Source organism: Epinephelus fuscoguttatus, linkage group LG3 (genome assembly GCF_011397635.1).
Source record: "Epinephelus fuscoguttatus linkage group LG3, E.fuscoguttatus.final_Chr_v1".
Lineage (NCBI taxonomy): Eukaryota > Metazoa > Chordata > Actinopteri > Perciformes > Serranidae > Epinephelus > Epinephelus fuscoguttatus.
In genome coordinates, this window is record NC_064754.1 from 15,931,220 (window position 1) to 15,945,570 (window position 14,351).

Below are 14,351 nucleotides of genomic sequence, written 5' to 3' on the forward strand. Positions count from 1 at the left end.
TAATTCCAGGTACTTAAACAGATGGCTAAGAGTAAAAGCTCCTTGATAATTAAGGGCTATTACATTATTAAAAATAAAAATATTCCAATGTATATTGGCACACTTCATCTTCCTCTTGGTGTTTTGATATACCCAGATCAATTTTGTCTAATTCCACACACGTGTCCAAAGCTGAAACCAAAGCAATGCACACACATACGGTAGAAAAGAATAGATAACAGGAATTTGCTTCACAGATACAGTAAAATAAATTTCTATTGACATATTGATGTGAGATGATGGTGCAATAAACTGCAACATTTGCGTTTTATTTTCCATATACAGTATATGAGCTATATTTAGATTTGCCTGAATTGCAAAACAAAGGGTCACACACAGCTTCTCTGCGCAGTAAGTGCTGACCAATCAAGTCACCCACCTTCTGTGTTATTTAAGAAATCCCTATTGTATGATAATAGGACTAAGTCAACAGAGTCCGGTGCTTTATACAGTCGCAGCAGATAGAGATGTTTGTTCAGAGCCATCGGTAGTAACAGTTTCAGAGCTGCTGTATATTGTCTGCTGCCTCGAAACGGGCTGTGAGGAAAAAAAAGTTTAAAAAAATATATATATTTATTAAATGTATTAAAAGATTTTAACTACTTATGGGAAGAGTTATGACTCTTGCGTCACTGATGGTAGCAGAGATTATTAAAACCAGCTGCGTGGCGTTCACTGTCTCTAATCACATGCCGCAGCACAATCATCATGCTTTATCCTCTTTTCATTTCCACTCACTTGGCATGCAGCACACGGCAGAACTGCTTTAAATCATGACTGAACAAAGGCGGCAAATAATCATTTCTCAAATTGTGGAAGTATTCCTTTAATGCTGCACCGCAACGAGTAATCCCCGCTGTAGAATAGAGATCTATGCCTGCGTCCTTCACTTCGTTGTCAAGAAAGTGGAGTGTGGGTGGTGTGAGTGATGGATTGAGAGAAATGTATGCTGGTGTTGACGAGTGGTTCAGGTGTGTGTGTTTGTGTGTGTGTGTGTGTGTGTGTGTGTGTGTGTGTGTGTGTGTGTGTGCGTGCGTGCGTGCGTGCATGCACATGTGATAGTGGAGGTGGAGGCAATAAATAATAACTGCAGTGATTGACAGGTTGGGTTGGATAAGGACGGGAGGACCCTCGTTAGCCGCATCCATCCTCTGCGCCATGTTTCTATGACAATGTCAAATGTGCTGCCTATTAGTGCCACTTACGCAGACATGCTCCCTTCAGGGAGGGAATGGAGCCCCTCACTATGGCAACCATTTGGAGTGACTCAGTCCTTCCCATTGCATATCAAGCTTTGGTTTAGTTGAGGGATGTGTCTAAAACCTGAGACTCAACTAGCAGGGAGGATTACGGAAAAGAGACGTGTGTCTGTACGAGTGTGTTCTCATGTACGCTTGTGTGTGTTTGGAGAGATTCAGACTGACTGTGAGAAAACAGACAACATGTCACTTCTCAGCGGTCATCATTTTATACAGTCTGGATTACTGAGACGTGTAAGGATATAATTACAGATAGCACTTAGCACAGAATAAGAAAATGCAGTCGACACCGCTGATGGTGTCTGCCAGACTGTCAGACGCAGCAAGAAAGGATAAGCACACCATTTGCATTTAACTGAGCTTGTATTGTGAAGATTGCTGCCTCAATACACAAAATACGCTTTCTGATGAGAGCACTGGGTATGCTTTTTCATCTGCAGTGGAGGACTAAACTGTTATGGGAGAGGTAAATATAAAACACACCCTGCTGGTTTGCATAAAGACGAGATTCTAAGTGTTATGTATCTGTGTCTGTCAGGTGGCGGGAATTAAAGGGATGTTGATTGCTAACAAGAGGCAAGACAATCAGGTCAAGACGTACATGACCTACAATAAAGGCCGGGACTGGAGGCTGCTGCAGGCTCCGGCTACTGACCTGGAAGGAAACGACATTCACTGCATACTGGTAAGATACTGTGCGTTTACTGTGGGTCAGAAGCTTCTTCTGCTTCTCTTGTTGTTGTTTAAGTTGATGAGAAGGGATTATTGGTTACCAGGTTTGGTCCTTTTGGTTTCTCAGCTGTGGCATTTGCTTTTGCTCAAGAGGTAGAAAACCTATGACTACCAAAATATACTGTGCCACACCAGACCAATAAACGATTCCGCTGGTAGGTGACGTATTGTGACCATGGCTGTTTTTCCACAGGAAACAATGGGTGCATTCCAAAATGCATAATTTTTCTTTTTACTTTTAGAAGGTACTGCAGCTGCCCTTAGAAAGTACATACTGCTACGTGCAATATGTACACAGTCGGGACATACGACTGTCTCATAACATTACGCCCTGAACTTTAAACCTCTTGCTTTTATATCCGTTACCTTGGAAATAAAACAAACGGCACTCACGGAGTTTGAAATTACTGTGCCACTGTTATTTTCATAAACATTTCCTTTTGTTGTTTGTAATATTTCTGATTATTTTGTTCACTTAATCAATCAGTATTCCTATTATTACTGTTCGACTGGTCATCAGTTACTTACATAAGCTGTCATCCGTCATTGTGACTTCTGACAGCTGTCAAACAGCTTTAAAGCTGTCAGCTGTTGGCGGCTCAGTCAATGTGACGTATCGTCAGCTGCGCTGAGGATTGTGGGTCAGAATAGTCAGCAAAGCAAGCTGGCTTTCATATTGCAAAATGCAAAATTGTAGTAGAACGTCCTGGTATTTTTGGCATACTGCATTTGACATATTATGTATTTTGACATACTGAATCTTTTTCTGGCATACTATATAGTATGATGGTATAAGTACTGGAACGCACAGAATATGACTGCCGCCTGGTAACAAATGGTGTTGAATTACAGTTAAAAAGTTAGCTAAAATATGTTTCTGAAAACATTTGAGGCCAGGAATAAGCAACTCAGTAACAGAATGGTGGTGATTAGTTGCACCGTTTGATCAGAGTTTGGTGTACCTTTGAGAGAAAATAGCGATGTCGATCTACTTCTATACTTTTCATGTCAGTGGTGGCAGGTATATGAAAGTGTGGAAGTACAATCTGTAGTCTGAACTACAGCTCTAGAGCCAGCACTGAAAGATCGGCATATCTGGTCAGATGGAGAGAAATTTACCACATTTCATTTACACATGCAGCCCACATTGTTATGACACAAAGCTGGTTGAAAATGGGCAAAGTATCCATTTAACAGCACACATACTGCCCTTGTTATAAAACATCTATTGCAAGAACATTTAGGAAATGTTTTCTTTGTATCATCAGTGGCATTTGTAATTTCCTGAACATTAACGCAGCGTATGAGTAGTGCAGCAAAAATACATATATAAATAAAGCAATAGGGCTCCTGCTGTGACAATGTCTGGCACATAGTGACAAATAAGCTAATATTATGCACAACTAAATGAAGTGTAGAGTGAACCTTTCTATGTAAATATATACAAGGATTGTGTTTGTCATATTAATAAGAAGTCAGGACTCACACTGGTAGGTCTTATGCTTTCTTATATGAGCTGTGCTACCATTGACATCTGGGAAAGAGCTGCAAGGCATCTGGTAAAAAAAAAAATAAATTAACAATGGGATACACACTAGCTGTTTACATTTTTCTTTTTTTAACTTATCAGCAAATGGAAAGATGTTTTCATTAATGGCCTGTAACTGCTCCAGAAAGCATCAGTAAATAATTTAATAGCCATTAAAAAGCCTGTGTAGGGTGCCTTATTAAGAAGTGGTACTGAATTTGAAATGCAATTTACCTCTTCACATACATAACTTCACAAACACAAAAAGCTGCATGGAAAAAATAAGCCATTTCATTTAAAAACGAGTAGACAAATTTTAACGTCAGCTTTGCCTTTTACTGCAACATACTGTGGCAAACCCAATGCTGGAGTTTAATGTAGGTGTTTTTAAATGATAAATACTTTGGATATTGTAAATTGTGCTTCATAAATAAGTCAGATCAGGTGCTACACTGGCACATCCAGAGACACTGCATGTGTTGACAGCGTCTCGTTCCTCATTAGACAGCCTCCCTGCGACTAAAACTAACAGCGTGACTGTTAGGAGGAATCATGTTTGAGACATTAGGAGGACTTCGTGCTGTTTAAGAGGTGATTTCGGGGCTGTGCGGTGTGGCTTACAGGTTCCCTGTGATTGCGCATTCATGTGACATTTTAATTACTGCCGTAGATTCCTTTTGATTACCCTGTTCAGTCCCACTGCCCTTGATGTCCTTACACCAGTGACACGCTGTCTGCTGCAGAGATGAAAGCAGACACGTTTTTTTTCTGCTCTGTGAACAAATGTAATTGTCTTCTGTTGTGTGCATGCCCTAGAGACTTGGCTTCATACTTTAATGCAAATTCCATCGCTCTTTGTATTAATGACAGATTAAATGCAATTAGCAAAATGTATGAAGGCACAGTTGGTTCTCTTTGGGAGACTAATGAATCTGGCTTGTTTTGTGATGGTTTTGTTTTTGTTCCACAGTTCTGTTCTGACCCTATCATTTATGAACTTCACAGTGAGAATAAGATTGATTTATCTCATGTTTACTGTAAATATGATCCAAAATAATATATCACCACCATCATAGACCCTCTTTACACCTTACATTAAAATGTGGCTTGTATCCAGATTGTATAAAAATATGTTTATTACATTTTTTAATACCAACCTGGTATTAATGTGTCTCCAGTGTCAGCACTGAGATCTGACTGAGATCCAGTCGCTCCGTCTAGCTCAAAGAACCACGCAGCTCAAACAGGCCCTACCTTTAAACAACTATTATGATAGAAATTTCCAAAATAAATAGTTTTAATGAATTTAAAAATATATATATGATAATAATACAGTGACATAGTTTTTACATCATGATATTGTCTGCATTTTCAGAGACAATACTGGCATAAAAAATCCAACAAATATCTGTGTCCATAGTTTTCTTTGTTATATTCGTCAGAGCCTGTCAGGGAGAACAGCGAGGTCGATGAGGATAAAACAGGCCTACCTGACTGTAAAGACAGTGATCGACAGGAATACCTTACAAATGAAGGAAGCACCGCAGTACTGTCAGCATCAGATCAGTGTCAGCATCAGATGAGAGAGACCAGAGTGCATCAGGTGAGGGAAAGCTGCTGCTGCCGCTGCTGCTGCCTCACTGGTTTGAACAGTTGTACACTTTCATGTATTTCTGCCCACATTGTTGTTGTATGTGGATTGAAAATGCAGTTGCATTTACACCTGTGTTCCAGTGGTCACAATACGTCCCTGACCACCTCAGGAGGCAGTCTGGCTGATCAGATCATAATCCACCCTCAGCAGGGTGAGCTGGTGTAATAAGTATCAAATTATGTTAAATGCAAAGCCAACCACTGGAATTTTGCGCCCTTTACTCAGCAGCAGCTGAGCATTTCCTTCCATAGGAGCTCTCTGTCCACACTGAGTTCGTCAAAAATGTACTTATGGTAAATCATGTATACACACCTCATAAATATAAACTGTTCTTGAAATAAGACTGGAGACATAACCACTTAAAAATGTGTGAGCACTTGCTGTCTTCCTACATTTGTAGATTTTTTATGAACCACACACACACATTTTATATTGTACTACATAGCCTACTGGAAATGACATGCATTATGGTCACTTACCTTAACAGAAATGTCTATCTCTTAGGCAATCTCCCTCCAGCCAGTTGCAACCTTATTGAGGATTTGTAGTAAAATGAAGGTAGCCTAAAAATAGAAATAGGACTTTCAACAAAAGTTCAGCTCTAAATGGTGCACGGCTTCGCTCGTGGGCAGGTAGGACACCTCTTTAGTTGGCTTCAGATCCAAAATGTCAAAAATATTGGCGCAGTTTTAGTTTTCTTGAGACTAACTCCACCATGTCTCATCTCGTCACCCAAAAAACACATGAACTTTCTAGTAAACAAACACAGCGTGCACCATGTGTCCCCCCTCCCACCACAACTAGAATTGTATCTCCTTCACATTGACGTGCTCGGCTCACGGCTTGTCTGACATTGGCTGCTACATTAGTCCATTTAAACATAATAGTCATCATGTTGTCATACTGCGTACTACTAATGCTGTGGATCAGCAGTAGAGCAGGTCGTCCACTTATCGGCAGATTGAAGTATCCTTTGTCAAGATCCCAAATTGCTCACAGTGGTTGTTCCTTTGAGTTGGAGAGTGTGTGAATGAACTGAGTAGCAGGTGGCACCTTGTATGGTAGCCTTGGCCACCATTATGTAACTGTGTGTGTGAATGGGTGAATGTGACATGTAGTGTAAAAGCACTTTGAGTGGTCGGAATACTAGAAAGGCGCTAGTGTAGTCCATTTAATGCATAAAGTTGAATTTGGCACAGTGGTTTAAGCTCGCATACCAGACCAGACCAGCAGAACATTAAATGGATCCAACTCTAGTCCTCACTGTGTTTGCACCTGTACCTTAATGTGCTCAAGCACTATCTGATAGCAATCCAATCACCCAAAATGCCTTATAATGCAAGGTGTAAAGGGGGCTTTCACATGAATATAAACTATTTTGACACCCATGTCAGTCTGTTCCTTTCCGTTTAACTTTCCATGTTTATTCTTCTCCTGCAGCCTTTCTGCTCACTCCATCTCCAGCTGCAAACGTCAGAGAACCCTTACTTGTCTGGAACTATCTCCACCAAGAGCTCTGCACCAGGGATCATAGTCGCCACGGGTAAGACAAAACACTCAACACAAACGCAAAGTAAACCCACTTTGATAAATCGCAGGATGATACTTATTTATGCTACAGCAACTTGTTTGTGATTAATGTCTTCTTTTGGGAAAAAACAAACATATTATTCTGAGCACAGACTTCTATTTGAAATGATGAAAGCAAGGTAATATGGATGAAGAGTTGTACTGTGATCCTTCCAGGCAGGTAGACTATTTAATGCAGCACCGATATGACCCCTGTGTGCCCTCCCCCTTAAACTTCTATCTCAGTGATTCTTTGAGCTTCACTGGGCACACTGCACTGCAGGATCTCCAATCTCCACTTCTTCCACAAGCAAATATGGTGTGGCTCACATGTCCATCTGTTCTGATGTCACATCACGCAGCCAATTATGCATATGTGAGAAAAGGCGGTGTCTGTGTGCCTGCGACTGTAAGAGCATTTGAAAGAGTTGAGGCAAAGAAAGAGAGATGAGTTAAGACAAAATAGATGTGTTAGCACCAATGGCGGTGTTAGCAGAAAGAAGTCTGCCTTTTGCTGTGTGTGTGTGTGTGTGTGTGTGTGTATGTTCATGCGTGAGTGTGTGCTTGTCTTTGGATCCGTCTGTTTTGTCTTTGGTGTGTGAGAATGCTGAATAAACATACATCTCGGCTTCTGTGCTTGCACAGTGTGTCTTTGTGTGTCTGTGTGTTGCTGGCCGAGCCTTTGCTTTGGCACCGTGATTCACTTTGCCCGCTGCGCCTTTTAAGACGTCAGCTGGTGCAGAGATCATCTCACCAACATGACAAACACCATCCAGATCAAACACATGCCTATTTACTGAGCCGAGGCCAAGATAGTGGAGCAGATCAACGGCAGAAGTCAGTTCACTCGCTGCACACTCGCAGGGAAAAAGCTTTGGAGGCATTGTGTTGTAACACTGCAAACTGCCAGAGCGAAGTAGGCACCCGCCCTCCTCCACATCTCACATTATGTTGCCTGAATGATGCAGGCATCCATAAGAATTAACCTGGGGTCTCCTCTGTATTATTCACATGAATAGGAGACAGAACGCTGGTCTGGGACTCGAGCCAGAGGAATGGATTAATCACAGACGTTGTGTGATTGGCAGAATGTATTTAAAACACATGGCCCTTTATCTGTGTGATCTGCAGTTTTGTTGTGTTACATATTCTGTTGGCATTTCCACTGCAGGAAATATTGGCGCAGAGCTGTCGTACAACAACGTTGGCATGTACATATCATCTGACGCTGGCAATAGCTGGAGACAGGTGAGCTTCACACCCGGATCAAGCCAACTGACAGACTTGCACAACAGTTTGACACGTTGACAGAACAGCCATTGGCTCTCCGAATGTATATGTATTGTTATGTAACCTAGTTGACACTTTGCTAAGCTCCACCTCCCTTGTTACCGTTGCAACACCTGTCAAGCTTGCTAATGTCACCTGGCAGATAGAGTATTCTTTGGGGACAGACCTCACTGTCTCTCCCTGCCTCACCTCATCCGATGCTGATTTTAGTACATCAGTACATCAGTACATCAGTTTTTCTCACCAACTCTCCTGGCATGCTGAAAAAAAGCAGTGAGATAGGTAGATGCAATGTGTTTAGTTGTAATTGGGGCTTCTTGTAACACTTTTTAAAAAGGTGTTACAATAAGCCCGATGAAATACCTCACGTTTTACTTATGCTGTCTGAATTTAATACAAGTTGTAAAATTCTAACTTCAACTGTACCACTACTAATCAGTCCAAAAATTACTGTCATACTTTAAGATCAGTGTATTGGCTGTATCATATGCTCACCTCTTCACACAGCTGTGCAATTTCACATGCAAGACCACAAAGGAAGTGGTCATACATTAAATATATTACCTGACTCTTAGGTCATCCCGTCTTGGTGAAAGCAGTGGTGTTACAACCATCCCTTTGTCACAACCTTCCCGATCAGTGACTGTTTATGAAAACTGATGCGCAGACTGTGGAACTCAAGTGTAAAGCCCAGCTCAGACCGAAGACTCAGGATGAGATGACTTGAAACAGGCAACTACTTGCTATGCGCTGTTCTGCAACGTTCTAAAACCTGCAGGTTCACACCAATGCAACTAGATGACATGGTGTATCATCTCTATGCAACAATTCTCTGTACTTCCGCTCTGATTTCCAGCTTTTCAAGCTTATTTTGTGCCTGAATATTTTGTAGCTTCTTAAAATATGAATGAGGATAGTGATGGTAAGATACAGGCTACAGTTGCATTTGTAGTAGTGATGAAACAGCAATAAACATAAACAAAACAAGCATCAGATGGCCTGTATTCATAATAAATACGCCACAATAATGTAAAATACCGGTGGACAGAAACAGAGGGCTCAGCAGGTACGGAGCACCTGTCACAGCAAGCAAATATGCAGTCAGCGGCTGTTTTGATTCGACCAGTGGACTTCACTACAAGCCGACTGGCTGTTCAAACAGGTCATGAGCTTTGACCGGAGATTTGACCAGCTGAGTTGCAGGTGACACCATCAGCCGGCTTGAGTCGAGCGCAGACCATCCAGTTCACACCGCTGCAACTTTTCTCTGCAACATTCTAAACAGTTTTGTCTTGTTGTGAATCTTTGGTCTTAACCAGGCTTTAGTTGGATCCAGACACTGGGATAAACTGACTCTTGTGACCTTTTTTTGAGAAAAAACTCAACTTCAATAGTCAAGTTATACATTTCAAACAAAAACAAGAGAGAAGGAGTTCCCCATACAAACAATGGGGAGCAGTAATTGGACATGCACATTCACAGTTTAGTCGCGTTTCTGTCTGGCTGATGATTGGCTGACTGAACATGCTGCTGCTCTCCTCCTCTCACTGAACACAGTCAGTCCAGAGAGCCACAGCCACATGAGAGCACATTCACTGAAACATACTGGTGACTTTCTTTAAGAAAATGGAATTAAGTTCTGCCCCAAAACTCACTAATTTGTTGCTAGGTGTGACACTTGCTGTGTTTACATGCTCAAAATATTCAGTTTTTTCCTGCATATATTCCTGGCTAATGAATATGAATGCTATACTAATATTCCCATTTACATGCAGACATGCATATTAAGATTGACATCCCTCAGGATGTTGTTTATCACTTTAACATATGGAAAAGTGAAATGGCTGGAGCTGCCTGTCATTTCACTTCTTTGCATCAAAATAGGATTTTTTAAAAGTTTTTCACTGGTGGTGGAGTTATTTGGCTGTGCAAACACAGCCTCAATCTTTCATTCCTTCTTGAAGGCAAGGCAAGGCAATTTTATTTATATAGCACCATTCATACACAAGGCAATTCAATGTGCTTTACAAGAGAAAAAAGTAAAAAAATAAAATAAAACATTAAAGGAACAATAAAATTGTGTTTGAGATCATTAAAAACAAAAGCTAAAAGCAAGACAATAAATAGTTAAAAACAGTGCAGCAAAAAAAGCAAAGCAGAAGCAACAGCAGACAAATATAAAAAACAATAGCTACAGATTATCCTAACAATAAGTTACATATCTGATTCACTGGTAAGCTGCAGTAAATAGTAATGTGTTAAGCCCTGACAGTTTCAGCTGACCTCAGATATTCTGGAAGTTTGTTCCACAAGCAGGGAGCATAGAAACTAAAGGCTGCTTCACCTTGTTTGGTTTTGATCCTGGGAACATTGAGTAAACCTGTTCCAGATGATCTGAGGGGTCTGGGTGCCTCATAACGTACAAGTATATCAGAGATGTATTTAGGCCCGAGACCATTTAGTGCTTTATAGACAAGTAACAAGATTTTAAAGTCTGTCCTTTGACACACAGGCTTGAAAAGGTTGATGTTTTGATAAATGGGCATATCCAAAAATTTGATCATAGTCAACTCTGTCATAATGTTTAAAAGTAGTTGTGTTTCTTTTTTCGACCAGTAATCTGGGCTTTTCTTTTGGGGGGTGCATCTCTACCACAGCCTGGAACACTGTTGGCCGGCTGGTTTGTGTACAGTGTATCCATGACAATGCAAAAAGCTGACCGAAAAAAGACAAGAGGCTGTGCGTCGCACATTCCGAATGCACTGTATACATGTCGAAAGAGTGCTATTAAAACCCAAAAAATACTGGCATATTCCACATGTCGTGATCAGAAAATGCTACGTTCAAATAAAAAAGAGAATTCCTATTTTTTTTTTTTATTCCTAATCTGGAATATCTAAACAGATTATGCTGTTTAAATGACCTGTGTAAAATTAGGATTATTACCATATTTGAAATAATAGTGTATTAGTGTGCATGTAAACGTGGCCAATGAGTAAAGACACCACCCTCCATACTCTTTGTACGCATGCCTCTTTCCTATTTCGAGAAATCTTTATGGTCTAAGGTTTTATTGGTGGGGTTTAGCAAATGGTCAATTGCTTATATCAGGGTTTCTTGTAAATTATGAAAGTGATATTTTGCCTTTTGCATCAATACTGTAATGTTGAATTTCTGCATGTGTCATCAGATTTTTGAAGAGGAGCATAATGTGTGGTTTCTGGATAAAGGAGGGGCCCTGGTCGCTGTCAAACAGCCATCTGTGCCAACCAGACACTTGTGGTACGTCCATTTAGGAAACTTCTTTGGACACTCTTCCTTTCCTAAATTGCTTTTTCAATTTCCGTCAGCTATTTTTAGGTTCATTCAACACTTATGGTCCAGAAAAAATATGACCATGTACATATTATATGTGGCATTTGATCAATTTAGCGATGCACTTTGACTGTGGCTCTTAGGAAAAAAAAAAAAAAACAAGAAAGAAAACGTCATAGACGGTCTAATTTGAGAGATTTTTTTCAAGCCACTTATCATTAGCAGCCAGCCGTCTGAGCCCCCCCTTTTAGTGTTTTCATTAACACATTGCCTTCCTCTTGCCAAATCGGGTGCCTACGCTTTGCCTCAGTGCAGGCTAATCCAAGTGAGACCAGATCTGTTCTCCAGTCGCTTTTGCAACAATTCTGAAATTAGTTTTAGAGCCACTGAAGTGTAGCCTGCTGGGTTTTTTTTCTCCCAACCAATTTAAGTGTGATGGTAGAGGAAGTGGGAAAAAAATGACAGATAGATAGAAGCCTGTGTAGCTCCACAGCCACTGTACAGCAGCTATGGAACAGTATTGCTTTCTCAGCCAGTGTTCAGTTAAACACTTCCCCTGTCTGAATCTCATAATAGGTGCATGTCAACGCTTTCTCTGTTGTCAGTGCTTTTAGCTAAATCAAGGCAATGGGGGTTTTTATAGGCAACATGGGGGGATTTTCTTTCTTCCAAGCACAGGCCTCAGCACTGTTTCAACCCATGTCACACTCAGGTACTCCTAGTTGTTCTCACTTCAGCACCGATGTTGATAAGCTGTCAGAATCAATAGAGCCCAGGCCTCGATGATGAAAGCTGTCCAATTTTTTTTTTTTTTCTGTCTCCTTCTCCCTCTGCAGTTTTGTAGCTGAACATGAAACAGTTCTATTCTGGTCTTGTTTTTTTCACCCCTGCGTAGACTTTACCCAGGACCAGTGAAGTTGCTCTTTCCCTTTTTGGCATGTGCTCTGAAAGCCATTTTGTGCATCTTTGCTTTGATAACCGCACAGACCGTCTCTTAAATATCCTTTTAATGCTCAGCCTTTTGATATTTACCCAAAGCTACAGTAGCTAATTGCACAGAGACTCAGAGACTCGTCTGTTGAGACAAGCCAGTCATTCTGATCCCAACCTAAATCCCCCCATGACCAGGCTCTAATAGAGAGCGTCTGTTTCCGTGCCATCGTTGTTGCCGGGTTTGTGATGGGAATGTGTTCTGACACACATACACAGGGTCAGCTTTGACGAGGGGAGGCAGTGGACCCAACACAGCTTCTCCTCAGTGCCCCTGTTCGTGGATGGAGTCTTGGTGGAGGCCGGGGCTGAGAACCAAATCATGACGTAAGTCCAGAGAATCTGAAAAGGTGACGAATGATGTGTTAAAAGGTGTTTATTTCTCTGTCCTTTTAGAGGGTATAATGTGCTGAGTGAAAGGTGAGTGGTGTTTCTCTCCTCTGTTCAGCCCTCTGGGTTCTCAGCAAAAAGGCAAGACAGATGGAGTAAGGACCTTTAAAGACGGTGTCCATTCAAAGCTCTGTGGTATTTAGTCTTTATTAAGCCACATTTCTGAAGGGCAGGTAATGGGTCATGTAGGCTGTTAGTCAAACCTTTGTGCGTACTGGGTCACCTGACAAATGGGTTTGATCAAAACGAAATCACTCGTTAACAGGGCTGCTGTCATGAAGCCTGAAAACCCCTGAAACTCAGTTAGCACAAGGATACTGTGGGTTTGGTTTAATGAGGTTTGATTTATCAGCCTAGTTGCGAAAAGAAAACATAGGCATTGTCTGTTTCTGCACACCATAAATATGTTACATTTGCAAGTTTCATGCATATCATTATAGAGCTCACTTTGTCATTGGGAGGTGGAGGGGATGGTGTGTCACCAAGGCGAGATGCCTGGCGAGCTGTGACAACTGTTCAAGACCAACAAACAACAAAACCAGTTATAATTTTAGTCACTTCCTGCTGCTTTCCAGGTACCAAACGTGGGTGTTTTGTGGTGACTCGTAGTTTTTCCAGCAGAGATAGTGCCAAGAAAACCAAGTATTTAAAGCCAAATCATGATCTTTTCCCAACCATTCAGTTCAGTTCAGTTCAGTTCAGTTCAGTACAGCTTTATCCTGAAGGAAATTCTTGTGCCAGAGAATGCTTTAAATAACAGTAACACTGAGTACGGTAACCAAAATTTTAATGATTCACAACCACAACCAGTGGGTTCCCCGAGTCAGGGTCACTCAACAATAGAGCATTAAATATGTAGCAAAATATAAAAAATACAAGATTTCAAGGAGCAAAAGCAAAAAACAGTGCCTCAAAAAGTAACAATAGTAGTACAATAAGTACAAGAGTTACTAAAAATTAACTAAAATGGTGGAAAAACAGACTGCGCCTAATTGAATTTGATATAACAATGAGAACTAGTATTGAACATGACTGAGAAAAATGATATTGCCAAATGGTTCTTGTGCCTTAACCTAACCACAAATTGACCAAAAGGTTCAGTGTATCTCCTACATATTAACATGCAAATGTAATGTATCCTGGGTTCGCAGAAACGTATAATGCCAACGTTTTTTCTGGCGATCGGGTTGGATTGACTGGGAACACAGCACTCCCCAACTTTCATCTCATTTACATTCAGATATTGCCAAAACTGATTGCCGCAAGGTGATTAGTATGTGACACCGCCAGTGAGAAGAGCACAAAAACAACAACAACAAAAAAAACAGAACTGTCAAATGTGAAATCACCAAAACAGTTTTGACAGAGGATGTGTGTGTGTTCATGTGAGAGCTATCATTAATTGTAAGAAGATGAGTGACATCGTTAAGTGTTGAGGCCCTTTAAAGGATTAACTCAGTGTACTCCAACTCTGGTGCCATTTTTGTGATTTGTTTTGTTATCACTGAAAGAAGTTCATTGCTGAGATTTGGGAACTTAGTGACATCCCTCAAAAGATCTCAATCATCAAAGACCAGACAGGTTT

At 40.9% G+C, this 14,351-nt stretch overlaps 1 protein-coding gene across 1 annotated transcript in view; it reads left to right on the forward strand.

Moving 5' to 3' along the window:
• The window catches only part of sorcs3 (sortilin related VPS10 domain containing receptor 3), a 314,383-nt gene that overhangs the window by 229,612 nt on the left and 70,420 nt on the right, over window positions 1-14,351 (forward strand). The window contains exons 10-14 of the mRNA XM_049571881.1: window positions 1,837-1,983; window positions 6,653-6,755; window positions 7,953-8,029; window positions 11,262-11,353; window positions 12,596-12,703. Of these exons, the coding sequence (XP_049427838.1) occupies window positions 1,837-1,983; window positions 6,653-6,755; window positions 7,953-8,029; window positions 11,262-11,353; window positions 12,596-12,703 (527 nt within the window). The remainder of the gene's footprint in view (window positions 1-1,836; window positions 1,984-6,652; window positions 6,756-7,952; window positions 8,030-11,261; window positions 11,354-12,595; window positions 12,704-14,351) is intronic.